Raw genomic sequence first — 15,816 nt, 5'->3', positions numbered from 1 at the left:
ATCCAAGCAGTAAAGTTTAGCCACACAGATACCAGTTTATGTCTACAACTGGCCTGAAAAACATTTTCTGTACAGAAAGCTTACATCAAGAACACCCTCCATTTGTGTTTTTATAGAGCAAACCTGTGTGGAAACTCCAGTGTGGTATACAAGATTGCAACATTTTCAATATATTTAATTTGGTTTAATTAACCTTGGAGGGGATTGCTACACATACACACATGCACACCCTGGATATAATATCTGCTAAAGAGGGCTGGGAAATTCATTTAAACACATTTAGAGGATTAGGAGGAAGAGAACAAGGGGAAATCTCATTGCCTGCATGATACTGGATGGAATCCTTAGTTTAAATGTTGGTATTTTCTTGCCATGATTATATGCAGAAATTACATGTTCTAGTAATTCAACAAAAAATTATATAACGGTAGCATAATGTAATTCCATCATCATTTCCATCCTCTTCCCTTTTTGAATTGCAGTGGTACCTCGGGTTATGAACTTAATTCGTTCCGTGACTCTGGTTGCAGCCTGAATTGGTCGCAACCCGAAGCAAATTTCCCCATAAGGTTCAATGTAATTACCGTTAATCCGTTCTGGCGTGGAGGACAGGGAGGCGGCTACTGCTTGGAGGGAGAGTCCCCCTCCCTACGACCACGTGTCAGGGGCGGAAAATGGCCGCGGACGTGTCAGGGGTGGAAAAATGGCCACGGACCACGTGTCAGGGGCAGAAAAATGGCCGTGGACCACGTGCCAGGGGTGGAAAATGGCTGCGGACCGTGTCATGGGAGGGAAAATGGCCGCATATCCTGTTCGTACCCCGAGGCGGAGTTCGCAAACCGAAGCAAAATGTTGTGGCCTGAGCAGGTCGTAACCCGAAAAGTTCGTTAACAGAAGCGTTCATAACCCGAGGTTCCACTGTAGGTCTCATTTAGTCACATACAGTAACAGAAGAAATAATAACCAGATATTTGCTGTAAATCAATTCTTTATTAACATCTGCAGATAAAGGACACAGCCCAACAGGAACTTCAATTTTTCTTATAAAAATAAAGATACCTGGTACATCCTTATAAAAGTTTCTAGTACAGAGTATCTTTTCTGCAAAATCCTGAACCTCACATTTCTATAATATGCACCATATGCATCAGACTAAGTGTACATGCATTTTATGTGGGGCGCATGGCAAATCATCTGAGTAGCTTACAAACATTGCCTATTAATTGCTACTGTAAAGAGACTGTAAATGTGATGAGTCTCACCATACTTATGCTTGTATTAATACCTTGTGCATTTCTTAAAGCTAAGGTGACAGTGTCATATTTCAGCCACAAATTTTCCATCAAGCTATCTATGGACTCAGTTATAAAGCCTCCAAACAAGCTATTCAAAACAGAAATACTGCAGGAGGCTGTATCTTTGGTGACTTTCTCCCCTCCAGTAGAAGCAGCAAAATACTGTTGAAAGCATAGAATACAATTCCTTCTTCATGTGGCAACTCGTTTGCAAAAAAGGTCAATAAGTTTCTTATTATTTCTTAATAAAGGTATGCCATCTTCCTGAAAGTCTCAGTCTGACACCTGTATTTTCTACTTATCATGCAACATCATTCTCAAATCACCAATTTTCCAAAGCTAATACTGCTTATGACTGCTAGTGCTTAATGTGTTTGCAGGAGTAACTGTGTTCTAGAAAATGAAAATACTCGAGGACTTCTTATAAAGGGCAGCAATGGAGATACAGAAAAAAAAATAAGCTGCACGGAGCACACAATGCAAATTAGCAAATACTATTCTTAATAGCTTGTCTATTAATAAATTCATAGCTACTCAGACAACCTTCCAATCTTCCTTCTGTACAATTGACACAAATATGGAACTTACCCTTACCCATTATTTGTTTAGACAACACTGAATCTTAACTGGAAATATGAACAGATTATATTTTATTATGTGAAAAACCTTAGAAGGCAGTTTCCTGTGACTGAGTAATGAAATGCAGAACCCAGGCTACATCACATGCTTATTACGAATAATTTCCCCTCCTTCTATCTCAATTTGCTCATACAGCCACTTGCGATCACAACGGCATTCAGGTCCACACTTTCTGGAGCCACACTTAGAGCAAGCATAGAAACACCCAAGGCAGTCTTCATCAAGGCAGTCACATAGGTCTATCCTGCTATACAGCAGAAGGCCTTGGCTATCATATACCTTGCTCTTGGCCGCTATTAATTGCCTGGAGGGAAAAACACAAGCCACAATAATTAACAATGATTTGTAATGTGAGACTCTCTGTTTTAAATAACTGTCAATTCAGTTTAAAGTTCCTGATAGGTGAATTTCTCTACTTTGCTGTACTGAGGAGCAGCAGATATAAACTAATATGACAACAACTGTATAGGCTGCCAAGAAACTTCTGCAGGGTAAGAATTTAATTCCATACAGAGACCATTACATATTCAAGCAGCTAGGCACAGCATGGGTGTCTCTTCATGCCATATTTCTGACTCACATGGCAAACTGTTCACATTTCTAGTGCTCACACTACATACGAAAGGCTTTTAGAGCTTTCCATCTGGCTACTGCAATACATCTCGCTACACAAAGTATAGCTGCTTCAATATTATTTGTTGTAACACTAAGCAGAAATCTATTCTTTATCACAAATTGACATGCAACTGTACTAGGGTTATATCTAATTCAGGGTTGCTTTGGATTTAGCATAGAGTACCAAAAATAGATCTACTGGTTGTTTAATATTAACATTGCCACAAAGTATAGTATCTCCACTGGCAATTTTAAAAGAGATTTAGAGTTAAGGGGAAGTTAATTTATAAAAAAGATTGACCGGTAAATTATTTTAAGTTTTAACATTAATAACATTATTAAACTATTTAATTAAGTCCAATTTTAAAAAGCAACAACAACAAAAACATTCCTTTTAGGCAGGGTTTAGTGTTCTGCAATCCAGACAATAGTAAAACTAAGCTTGGCTTCTCCATTATCTAACAACGCTTTAAAGATATTTTAAAGGAAAATGGAGACAATGGAGAAGAAAAGTAATATAAAGGGTGTTTAAATCTAAGACAGGTGACTCGGTGCTTTCCAGATACTATGGTCCACAAATCTCATAGTTTCTTGCCGCTGCCATATTGGTTAGGGGTGATGGGAGATAACATCCAAAACATCTGGAAGGCTCTTAGCATAGCGAACCAATGTTCAAATTTGGCATCAGTTCTTTCTAACATCTGAATACACTTTGCATAAATACAACAGAGCAATCCTGAATCATCTTAATTACATCAACTTAAGTGTAAGCATTTCTAGGGCTAAGAAATTGTTATTAAGATATGTTTACATTGCCATCCTTTACTGAGATAGCTGTGAATTATATTCATTCAATCCCTTCTGGACATTTTTTCTTAGAGAGCCCAATGATCCCAGACAGAAAAAACAATACTGAGGGGGAAAGGATGTAATTAACTGGGATCAGCTAGTATTATTCTATTGTTAGAGACATGCGGAATCAATCTAGATTACAAAACAAATCCACTGTCACAAAGTATGTATTCCTTGGTAGAACTCTACTTGACACAAAATTGGTATAAAACTGCTATGGAATAATGAAGTATATTCATCAATCAATATAGGCTGGAGACCCATCTCATAATTTCAATTATTTCTTCCAGAGCATTTTGATTGTTGTAGCCACAAAACTGCTTTAAAAATGCAATGGCCAAATAGAAGTAATGAAGATGACCGAGGTAATCCATGGATTTACCTGGAAGGAGGGCACAAATACTTTGTTGCTATGATAGGCAGCAAAAAAGAGGCTAATGTGGCTGTGCTTTTAATTAGCTTTCTTCTCCTTCCTCAGTGGAGAAGTCGTATTTCCCTAGTGCAATCTGTACTGTGACAAAAAGACAAAAACTCCATGCAGAACCTATTTTTGTCCTGGGGCCAAAAAAAAAAAAAGAAAAAGAAAAAAGTTGTACCAGGAACTTTTTCCCTAATCTGTGAATGAACATGGATACCCTGACTACAGTAATGCAATTTATTGTTTTATTTCTATGCACATACATGAAAAAAAATTTCCATACATCTAAGCAGTTTTAAAATATAATCCATATGCAAGCAGAACATTTTCCCCTCAAAGTGAAAAAGCAAGGGTAATCAATGCAGAAAAGAACCCACCTGTCTGAATTAATGGATGTGCTTTTTGCTTGCAGCCTTCTTTTTTCTCTTTTGTTTGCTTCTGGAGCAAATCCAGTATGACGTCCTGGATTAGCAAACTGTAAGGACTTCAAGGCCTTAGCTGTACGTCCCTGAATAAATACAGACAATTTCATTTAAACAATTCAGAGCATTTCTAATAAAGTGATACCATATTTCTGCTAAGAGACAGGCATTGAAGCTGAAGCCAAATGTTAAAATTCTTAAGTATAATTTTCTTCTGATTGACATATCAATATAGGGGATATAAAACAAATGCCCTCTTCACCAATAATGTCTTGCTCTCGATCAAGGAAGACTGCATAACTATTTTAAAATATAAACAAATGGATGTAACATATTGGGGTATAAAGCAACACATACACTTATCTCTTTTTATTTATGGTATCAACTGTGCTCTAGGTTGCTTATGAGGTATCTCAATGAGTAAAAGTAATAGTAATATCAGTCAACAGAAAGCAAAGATAGTAAGTTGGACAGGAGTATATCCTTAGTGATGCAAGTTAATGGAAACAGGAATAGTGAGTTGCTACTTTAATAAACAGGGTAATTTCTTCGTTTCTCTCCTTATTTCCTATTTCCAAAATAGGAAATAGCTGTAGCATGTCTTCATTAAACTTAGACTGTGCAAAGCTGGACAGCAACTTCAGTTTTAAAGATGAAAGTCTTCCATCATGATGTCCTTATTGCTTGGAAGAGATATCTTCCTCTATCAAATCATGTAAGAACTCTAAGGTGTGTGCAGCTTCAGACTGCAGATGGTAATTCAGGTTTTTGAATGCTCCCATTAGTGAAATACTGTATACCTTGCAGGAAAAGCACTAACAAAACAGGAAGATGATTTGTTAGAATCTCTCTTCTTGGTGCTTCTCCCCACCTTGTTTTATATTTGCAAAGTATTTTACACAGGGAATTTTTTTTAAGTGTGGTCCACCATCAGTCTGAAGTAGTACAACCCATTCTAATCTCTCAAACTTTTTACATCTCAAGGTACAATGTGTTGATAAGACCTCACTGCTTACACAAATTATGTGGTCTCATCCTGTCTGCATTCTTACAAGCTAATTCACCTTTAACCATTATGAATGAGTTAAGATCGCATCATATTACAAACCAGGAAAGTATGGCTAACATCTTCATGAAAAACCACTTTATTAAAACAGCTCTTTAATTACTGTTTCCTGGTTTGAATGAAACAGAAATCTGTGTGACTGAGTTGAAAATTACGGGGAAAGCTTCTGCATATTGCAGTTTCAAAAGCTAAATATAGTTATTTTCTCCGTATTCCCATGAAAGGATCTGGTCTCTTTTCCCCTTAAAAGGATTAGAGTTCATTCATACATGCAACTCATACGAAGACTCATACGAGATACTGCAAATTTACAAGAAAACGCCATTTCTGGTGTTTAAACTGTGATGGCATTTTCTTCATGCAGGGCTTATCCAGTGATAGCCATATAATCAGAAACTGTACAAAACTGAGTGTACTCTTAGTATTTTAAGGTGGGGGGAGGGGCTATCTTATTGATGCTATTTTTTTCTATACCCTTAGCCTGTCTCCTATGGCACATATACTTAGAGGTACCACTTTATTTCAATGGGTGGGATTTATTGCCACATAACTGTGCAAAAAATTACAGCTTTAGTCCAGTACTTAGATAGTTGAAAAAATGGTCCCATATACATACGTCTGAATCAAGTCTCCTTCGTTGACGGTCTTCAGAGTCAACCTCTGCATTTCCATTTATTATCTGTGTACATTTGGGGCAAAGCTTCCAGCCTGGAATAAACTGACGTCCAAACTTGGCACTTAGAAAAGATGCATCATCTATGTCAATTGCATGCAAGTTTTTCCTTGAGTGTTTTTTGTGCATATTAAAAGGATCACAACATGACTTTTGCAAGTCTTCGTATCTATCAAGGTAAACTTTAGCATGATGGAAGCAGATTGTATGATTCTCTGAAAGAGTTATCCCAGTCCTAAGCTGAAGAAGTAACAGATCAGTTGCTGATAATTCTTGTTTAGTCTTCAAGCCAGTTTGAGAGGTAAAGTATGCTTTATGACAATCACTGCTAGCCTGCAGCTGATTTCCAACTGAACATGGATCCATTTTACTTGACCAGTAAAATATATTTCAGTGTTTAAATTGTATCTTTTGTCGTCTTTAGCAGCTGTTACGAGGATTATCCTGGAGAAAGCAGTGAAGGAAGTAAGATTTGTGATGCATAATTTTACTTTTAACTAGAGCCAAAACAAAATCAACCCAGAAATTTGCCCTGTACTCTGATAATTTTTTCAAGAATGAAGTGGAATCATAAAATACAGGTACTTCTGCAGGCAATGCCAGTAATCGTTTCATGGTTTTCAGGCAATTATTAGATTTGCGTGTACTGAAATGAAACTTGGAGCCTGAAAGTAAGGCTAGACACTTGCCTACCATTAAATCTAGGCACTAAAGTACCATGTTGCAACTAGAGTATGTTCATATATCAGCTTTTACAAATTCCAGGCATAAAACAACTGCCATTTCATGTATGGTTTTTCATAGATTAAAAGAATACCAGAGACCGGTACAACTAGCTTTAAGAACTGGAAGGATTAACAGGAGAACTGAACTAGGTAGATTGGCCTCCATTCCAAAATGAAAGGTTGCTTTACAGTAACAAAAATATCTTTTTCAGAATATTCATTGTGGAAAAGTTGCCCAAATGATAATGGATACTTATATTAGGTTCTTGGCATTAAGAATCTCAAAAAACAAGGTCAGGTTGTTAAGCTGTTAGCAAATTCCAAACAATCCTACTGTTCTAAAGTTAGCGTTTTACTTATGCAGAAGAATTTTGCAACAGATCTGATGGGAAGTTGTAAGATTTTTGTGCTGAAAAAATTAGAGACCATTTGATTAAGTCGAAAGTTACATAGATAAGAGAACTCAATTAGAAGTCACAGACAGAGTAGGCTAAGGACCACCTTTAATTACTTTCCGGCACATAATTTAAAACTCATGTATAGAAGCAGCTGCAACATGACGCTTTTGTACCATGGGAATATACATCTTGTCCAAACTTTGCAGAATCTGCTAGTGAAACATGCACCAGATTATTTCTTGAGAAATGTATGATGCCACTTCCGTTATCAGTCTTAACAGTGGAAAGAAGCCTTAAGAAATTTGAATTAATATTTCCTAATGGCAGCTCAGTTAAGAGTACAAGGCAGCAGGTTGCAAGAATGACGGCGGAAGCAAAGCCAATGTGAAGAAGCTATTAAGCTGCAAGCAATATTATGAAGAGATAAAATGTTCAGCAACAAAATCAGACAAGCAAAAAAACTTGCAGCTTTTTCCCTCCATGAATCAGAGTTGTATGCGTGTTCATTCCAGACTGATATTTTATCAGAACAGCAATTAGGATTATTTTTTTAGGGTCACCAAAATCATGGGTATTTTTTTCAAACACTTGCAGAGACCAAGATCCAAAAAAGTCCACGTATGCATGTAAATGCTTCTACACATGCAATATTCTTTATTCAAGTTTCCTTCCAACTAAAGTGTTGTGGGATTGTACTGGATGCCTCATAATCTTCTACATCATCATTTCATATAGGAGGACAAAGGGCCTAGATGAAGATGTCCTCAAAAGTCCACATATGCATGTAGAGGCTTGTAAGCAGCAATTGGATCCTGTGAAGAGTCTCTATTTTTAGCCTAATTCTCTTGTCTTCTTGAATAACTTATTTTAGAATCTGAAACAAAAATTCATATGAGGACTTGTGCCTGGGAATATTTTAACTCTTTGCTTTTTTCTCACACAGCATTATATTTTACATTCTCTATTCTGCTCCAAGTTAGTTATGACTCCAAAAATAAAAGACATAGAGTTCAGACTGGCTGCAAATATTTGACTGTGTTCTAAAAACACAACTATACTTTTCCAGCTCAACTTTTTCTTTGCATTGTTACTATTTGTTATGTAAACAAACATTATGATTGCCTTCCTCATTTCTATAACTTGTATTGCTTAAGCATTTTAGCCAAGAGACTAAGATCCTGTTAATAATTTAAATCCATTTATAACAGAAAAGAGATATATAAAATTGCATCGGCTCCCAGACCCAACTTAAAATGACAGAAATAAGGTTTTTAATTGTTGTCAGTATAAAATATTGCCAATAATGAGTGTTGCAACATCTAAAACTTTAGTTTTGCTTTGCTCTGATGAAACATTTTAAGTGATGTATGAGAGTGGACAAATTTTAGTAAGAACAGAAGATGTTAAGGATAATGCACTAATTTCATGTAGGAGTGAATCACTGAAGATAAATAGTTGATCCCCCATGATATGCTCACTAAAAACATGGCAGGTGGTGTCAGAAAGGAGACAAGGAACAATTGCTAGTAATTACATTAAAAAGTAACAGAAAGATTATACTGGCAGAACCAAGGCATGGGAAGAAACAAAACAGAAGGAATAACTTCATCAACATATTTTCCATTATCAAAGCATGCACATTACTCTTAAAAAATCTATAACTGCATCTGTAGTGGACTGATTATTCAGTGTCTGAGATCTTTAAAATCAGCATGTGAACTGGATTAAATCACGAGGGAAAACTGTCTTGAATAAACAAGCTGTGTCTCAAGACCCAAACAAGTGTGTGTTGACTTACAACACTGGAAGTGCTCAGATATGTCAACACATTGGGATATTTTAATTAGCATTTCAGCACCATGTAACTTAGGAGTGAGGAATGTCAGGTACTCACTACTGAACTACAACTCCCAGCATCCTTCACTATTGCCTATGCTGGGAGTTGTAGTTCTCTGGTGGAACTGAAGCTGCTCAAAGCTGTTGTCCAGCAGTGTCTGGAGGACTGCAAGTTACATATGTCTAATTTATGTGATGCTGAAGCAGTCACTGAAATATTTCAATATGCTGACATATGTGAGCATTTCTACAGTGGGGCAAAAAAGTATTTAGTCAGCCACCAATTGTGCAAGTTCTCCCACTTAAAAAGATGAGAGAGGCCTGTAATTTTCATCATAGGTATACCTCAACTATGAGAGACAAAATGAGAAAAAAAATCCAGAAAATCACATTGTCTGATTTTTAAAGAATTTATTTGCAAATCATGGTGGAAAATAAGTATTTGGTCACCTACAAACAAGCAAGATGTCTGGCTCTCACAGACCTGTAACTACTTCTTTAAGAGGCTCCTCTGTCCTCCACTTGTTACCTGAAGTAATGGCACCTGTTTGACCTTGTTATCAGTGTAAAAGACACCTGTCCACAACCTCAAACAGTCACACTCCAAACTCCACTATGGCCAAGACCAAAGAGCTGTCGAAGGACACCAGAAACAAAATTGTAGACCTGCACCAGGCTGGGAAGACTGAATCTGCAATAGGCAAGCAGCTTGGTGTGAAGAAATCAACTGTGGGAGCAAGAATTAGAAAATGGAAGACATACAAGACCACTGATAATCTCCCTTGATCTGGGGCTCCACACAAGATCTCACCCCGTGGGGTCAAAATGATCACAAGAATGGTGAGCAAAAATCCCAGAACCACACAGGGGGACCTAGTGAATGACCTGCAGAGAGCTGGGACCAAAGTAACAAAGGCCACCATCAGTAACACACTATGCTGCCAGGGACTCAAATCCTGCAGTGCCAGATGTGTCCCCCTGCTTAAGCCAGTACATGTCCGGGCCCGTCTGAAGTTTGCTAGAGAGCATTTGGATGATCCAGAAGAGGACTGGGAGAATGTCATATGGTCAGATGAAACCAAAGTAGAACGTTTTGGTCTAAACTCAACTCGTCATGTTTGGAGGAGAGAGAATGCTGAGTTGCATCAAAGAACACCATACCTACTGTGAAGCATGGGGGTGGAAACATCATGCTTTGGGGCTGTTTTTCTGCAAAGGGACCAGGACGACTGATCCGTGTAAAGGAAAGAATGAATGGGGCCATGTATTGTGAGATTTTGAGTGAACACCTCCTTCCATCAGCAAGGGCATTGAAGATGAAACGTGGCTGGGTCTTTCAGCATGACAATGATCCCAAACACACCGCCCGGGCAACAAAGGAGTGGCTTCGTAAGAAGCATTTCAAGGTCCTGGAGTGGCCTAGCCAGTCTCCAGATCTCAACCCCATGGAAAATCTTTGGAGTTGAAAGTCCATGTTGCCCAGCGACAGCCCCAAAACATCACTGCTCTAGAGGAGATCTGCATGGAGGAATGGGCCAAAATACCAGCAACAGTGTGTGAAAACCTTGTGAAGACTTACAGAAAACATTTGACCTCTGTCATTGCCAACAAAGGATATATAACAAAGTATTGAGATGAACTTTTGATATTGACCAAATACTTATTTTCCACCATGATTTGCAAATAAATTCTTTAAAAATCAGACAATGTGATTTTCTGGATTCCCCCCCCCCCATTTTGTCTCTCATAGTTGAGGTATACCTATGATGAAAATTACAGGCCTCTCTCATCTTTTTAAGTGGGAGAAGTTGCACAACTGGTGGCTGACTAAATACTTTTTTGCCCCACTGTATACAAATGCTGACTTGCTGAAGTGCTAGAGAAAGGGACTTAAGGACAGATACTATTTCCAGATATCTGCTCTCCTATAATTCAAATTATTCTTAGGGAGGTGAACAAGCAGCAAACAATTTAAAATTTTCCTTCTCATAGCACAATTCATCCCATGCTCCACTGTCTTACTCTAGCTTTGTTCTACCACTTTGAAACTAGGATACTTGGAAAAATGATGCAATTGTGTTTTCTACTCCCAAATCCACCATCTTGGCTTCTGAAAAAAAGAGAGAATGATGCAGGAATGGAGAGCGGGCTCAGAACATCCCCTGTGCTGCAATGCTGTATTCAGAAATAATGCTTATACAGAGTACAAATCTATCAGCTGAATTGAATCTATTAGTGTTTAAGATCAGTTGAAAAATGAAATGTTGGGGCTTGCCAAGATTCAATTTGGGGAGTAAAACAGAAGGCAGGGGAAAAAGGGAAAGATATAGCTCTCCTTTCTTGCATTATACAGGAAGATTTGGTTTCACTGAATTTAACATTAACACTGATTCACCAAACAATTTTATTTTGAGTCTAGTGGACACACCAAATAATGTATTTGAAAGGATGGACATCAGATATTCATGGACTCATGATTTTATCTTGTGAGTCACTGACACCTTTATGAAATAGTATTTTAATACATATAAGTAAATTTTACAGGGAAATCTTTTAATGTTAAGATGTTAAGGTTACCTTAAATTATGTCTCACATTTTTGGAATCTGATTATTTTTGAGGAATATATACCAGTCCTGGAATATTGCTAAAAGAATTATTTTAAGAAATTGGAAAACATAGTATTATTTCAAGAGATGCATAATTTATCTGTTTTTGAAAAGGCGATTTTATCTACCAATCAAAAAATGATGCAATGTGTTTCCCTTTGGCACAGATTTCAAGACATTTTACAATATAGTATCATTCATTCTCTTTAATTTAGAAACTTTTAAATACTGTTTAATATTTGGACATGTGACATATTGATCAAGCAAGCTATCTACAAGCCTTTCATTTGGGAATGGAGGAGTGAGCAAGCTTTAATTTATTTATTTACTAAAATGTATAGCTTACCCCATTCCCAAAACTCTGGGTGGCTCACATAAAATGAACAACAACAAAACGTAACACAGAAATATCTATAGAAAGAGACTCTCTGCATGTCCTCATAATCACCTTAAATATATTCTGCTGGTAGTAGAGTAATCTTTATCTATGAAACCCAGCTGAAATAGCTAAAAATACTGTTAAAGGATGGGACAGAAGGTAAAGAACACTAAGAGGAGGAATGGACAAATCCAGCAAACATTTTTGGCAACAATCATATAAAGAGGAGGAGAAGGAAAAAGTAAAAAACAAAACCCCCAGCATCCTTAATTGTAATCCTGCCCATTACATATCATTAACTTGAACATAATCTGGAAAAAGTCAGTTGCAGGATACAGTGGTACCTCTAGTTACGAACGCCCCTCCTTAATTTTTCGAGATACGACCAGCTCCGGCCCCAAAAATTTACCTCGACTTGCGAACTCGCCTCGACTTACGAACCGGATCCGCGGCCATTTTCTGCCCGTTCCACATGGTCCGCGGCCATTTTTCCGCCCATTCCACGTGGTCTGCGGCCATTTTTCTGCCCGCTCCACGTGGTCCACAGCCGTTTTTCCGCCCTGCCGCGTGGTCCGCAGCCGTTTTTCCGCCCCTGATGCATGGTCCGCGGACGCCGGAACGGATTAACGGTAATTACATTGAACTTTATGGGAAAATTTGCCTCATGTTGCGACCAATTCGAGTTGCAACCAGAGTCATGGAACGGATTAAATTCGTAACTCGAGGTTCCACTGTATATACTATGTAAAAGATATATCTCTCTCTCAAAGAAAAGCAGGCTATGGCTGGGCATGTGTAACAATTTGTAGAAAGACAAAAGTATACAAACAATATTTTATAAAAGGTATTAACAGATTATATAGTTTATTGCTTGAATATTGCAATGACAGTCATTGCTATTTTGAATTATCAAGGAACTGGTCCTGATCCGGCATCAGCAGCTTGTTAAAAATGAAAATGTAGTATGCATGGGGGAAAAAGGCCCTCAGAACAGAACAGAAGTTGATTTTCCTAGTTATAGCTCTCTGTCTCCCCTAAACAAAGGGAAGGTCAGTTGCCATAAACTATACACTGAATAAAAAGATGCCGCCAATCAAACCTTATACTTAACACATTTTAAATGTGTATCTAAGAATGTAGTGTACAAAGTGGCACATTGTTTCCATTCCATAAAATCAAATGGTGAAGCTGATTAAATCAGATTACAGCAACTTAAGTTAGTTAGATTTACACGCAACAGCCCCTTTCTCCACTTTTTAAGGGCTACAGGCCCTTAAAATATCTATATTTTTAATGTATATCTACATTTGAAAATATCTATCTTTTTAAGACTAATGAAAAAGGCACCCGACTGTCATATCTCAAATATATACTATTAATAAATTATAAAATATATATTATAAAATAAAAACTTAAATCCAGAATCAGACAAAAATCTGAGCCCCACACATAGGGTGGGGTCTTATCCAGTGCATGATTTGGTATCTGAAAGAATCAAATGGGTTTATACTTCATGGGGCGTTTAAAGTAATAAGTTGAAATATAATCCAAACTGGGTTTTGCCATTTTTGTTTATAGGCAAATATTTATACAAACATTTTGCTCTCTCCAATGCACAGGAAATGTCAGTGTGTTGCCCATGGCAACAACACATCTGTAATGCTGGTTTCAAGTCTCTGATAAGCAACTGTTCCCTCCTCCTCACTTACTATAGCCTCAGATCAGGGTAACTTCCTTAGTTATGATTTGATGACAAAATTCTTCTATAGGACATAAAATATTTCCATACCTGATTACAGAGGAAGAAGAGAACTTACCCAAGTTTTTTAAAAAGATATATAGGCTCTCCCAATGGTATGTATCCGTTTTTCTCTTCTAACCTACCTCATGAGAGTGGTGCGTCAAGATAATATCAAAAAAGGGAAAAATCCTTTACTCTTTGAAGGAAGGGTGAAATTTAAAATAATATAAAACCCTTCCAGCTAGGGGTATTTAACTAAAATAAGAAAAACGCTTGGCTTGTCAACATCACCTGCGTTTACAGGAAACATGTTTAGTATAAACCTTGCGCAGTTAAAACTCGTCTCCCTCCTCTATGCATTCCTTCAAAGGGAAGATGGATGTTTAGGATGTTTAAGACTAGAGCTTCCAAGGGTTCGCCTACACCTCTTTCCTCACTGCCTCCAAAAGACAAACAAGCAAAAAGTCATTTTCATGAATCCGCGGGGCGAGAGCCAAACCGTTAAACGACACGACCTCCTTCCTGAAGCCAAAGGCTTCGGCATCTCTTGCACCACCCTTCCTCAACCTGGCGGCCTTCTGACGTGCACTTCGACTCCCATAATCCAGCGAGGCGGGGATCATGGGAGTGGGAGTGCGGCACATGGGGAAAGCCCCAGCTGCGTTCCGCGGAGGGCGAGGGAGCAGCAGCAGCTCGGCTCACGCAGCCTCCCCGCGGCTCCTCGCTGGAGCTCACCTTGCCGTAGGCTTTTCTTCGCCCGAGTCCCGCCGCCGCCGCCGCTGCTGCTGCCGCTGCTGCCGCCGCCTCGCCCGCCTCGCCCAGGGCTGCCATGAAGCCGAGCACTTCCTCGCTGTCGGAAGGAGAGGACGGCTGCGAGGCGCAGAAGCCGGAACTGCAGGCCTATTGGCCCCCTTGCCACACTTCCGGGTCCGGGTAGCTTTGCAGAGGCCTCCGCAGGAGGAGCAAAGCCGGAGTTGCGGGTGAGGTCGGGGAAGCCAGCTGCTGCGTCTGGGTGCCTCTCGCGTATTTGCCAAACTCGTCGCCCTTTCTGTTCCGGGTTGAATACCTTCCTTGACGGAGGGATTGTTTCAAGGTTTGTTGCAGGCAGAAGCACCAGGTGTCTGTTATGAGAAGAGAAAGCGACGGGGAAGCTTGCATCTTTTCGACCGTTGAGGACTCAGGTTTCCTCAGCCGGGCAGCGTTAAATCAATATTAGCAAACCCTTCGCGCTGATAGAGAACCTTCGCGTCCGCTGTAAAGGATTATGGCATCAAATATCCGTATTTATTTCTATGTATACCTTATTTGCACCTCTCTGTGTCACCTCTATTTCGTGGCCGGGTAATTCTTTTTCGGGGGAGGGGAGGCATTTCATTCTACTGTCGCGTTTTTCACCTTTGCTTTCGGTAATTTGTGTAACGCTCTTACCATGCTTTATGCACATGGAGGGGACCCGTGTAGAATAAAGAACTAGGAAGCCCTGCTCCCTCTTTTACTCCGTCTGGCTGCCTGCGTCTGAAGAGGAGATCCTACAAACTGCAATAAAATGTGAATGGAGCTATTTCTAGAGGAATTCACACATTACATCAATCTTAAATTAATCACTGCGGCTGACTTTAAAAAAAAAAAAAAACTTACTTCCTTTGCAGAGCAACTGAAGAGGGTGTGTGTGTGTGTATACACACACACACACACACAATGATTCATTTACCAGAGAGTAAGGCCACACAGCATCTGAGCTAAAAAAGGACCTGCTTGTGTTACCTGGAATTTTAGGCTTCATTATTAGCATTTTAAAAAGGTGATATTAGCATTTTTAACAGGGCAGTCTAGGCCTCTTCTCTAACTTTAGGAAAGCATGTTTTTCTTCTGGGCCAAGGCCATTTCTTTTGGTATATTTGAGAACTTGCCTTTTCAGCAACTAAACAATAGAAAGCGTATTCGGAAAGTCCTTGAATATACTTGCAAGTTTTAAAGATATAAACCCGGCTGGGAAAGGGAGTGAAATAACCCATACATTTGCCACTTGTGGAATCTTATCTGGAATCAATGTTTTCTATTGTTCAATTCTCATGTGTAATCAATGTCTTTTTTTGTTTGATTAGTTGTTTTCTGACGTATCACATATACTGAATGTATGTATCATTTA

General features: G+C 38.8%; 1 protein-coding gene across 3 annotated transcripts; it reads right to left on the bottom strand.

Annotated features, from left to right (window-relative positions):
• Nucleotides 1–954: 954 nt before the first annotated feature.
• Nucleotides 955–14,571, bottom strand: ARL14EP (ARF like GTPase 14 effector protein). 3 transcript variants are annotated; one of them, XM_088145851.1, is made up of 4 exons: nt 14,403–14,558; nt 5,924–6,424; nt 4,197–4,327; nt 955–2,238 (listed from the first exon to the last, which is right to left on the bottom strand). In XM_088145851.1, the coding sequence occupies exons 2-4, from the start codon at nt 6,344–6,346 to the stop codon at nt 2,010–2,012; spliced, it is 783 nt and encodes a 260-aa protein (XP_088001977.1). In that variant the 5' UTR covers nt 6,347–6,424; nt 14,403–14,558; the 3' UTR covers nt 955–2,009. The 3 variants fall into 3 exon arrangements, with proteins under 3 accessions (XP_088001977.1, XP_007430975.1, XP_088001979.1); XM_007430913.4 differs by lacking the exon at nt 14,403–14,558 and adding an exon at nt 13,744–14,377; XM_088145853.1 differs by lacking the exon at nt 5,924–6,424 and having other exon boundaries at nt 14,403–14,571.
• Between the last annotated feature and the right edge of the window lie 1,245 nt (nt 14,572–15,816).

The sequence above is a fragment of the Python bivittatus genome, unplaced genomic scaffold (assembly GCF_059951505.1).
Source record: "Python bivittatus isolate LINGU-HERP-01145 unplaced genomic scaffold, Pbiv_v1 ctg000480_np1212, whole genome shotgun sequence".
NCBI classification, from domain to species: Eukaryota; Metazoa; Chordata; class Lepidosauria; order Squamata; family Pythonidae; genus Python; species Python bivittatus.
This window is presented reverse-complemented; position numbering and strand designations above follow the sequence as displayed.

Bases quoted from the DNA above. Each gene is read 5' to 3' on its own strand.
- ARL14EP (XM_088145851.1), bottom strand. From the start codon at position 6,346: ATGGATCCATGTTCAGTTGGAAATCAGCTGCAGGCTAGCAGTGATTGT. The intron at 4,328-5,923 runs GTATGTATATGG...GTATTTATTCAG, and splicing joins GAAGGAGACTTGATTCAGAC to GGACGTACAGCTAAGGCCTT. The intron at 2,239-4,196 runs GTGGGTTCTTTT...TTTTCCCTCCAG, and splicing joins ACATCCATTAATTCAGACAG to GCAATTAATAGCGGCCAAGA.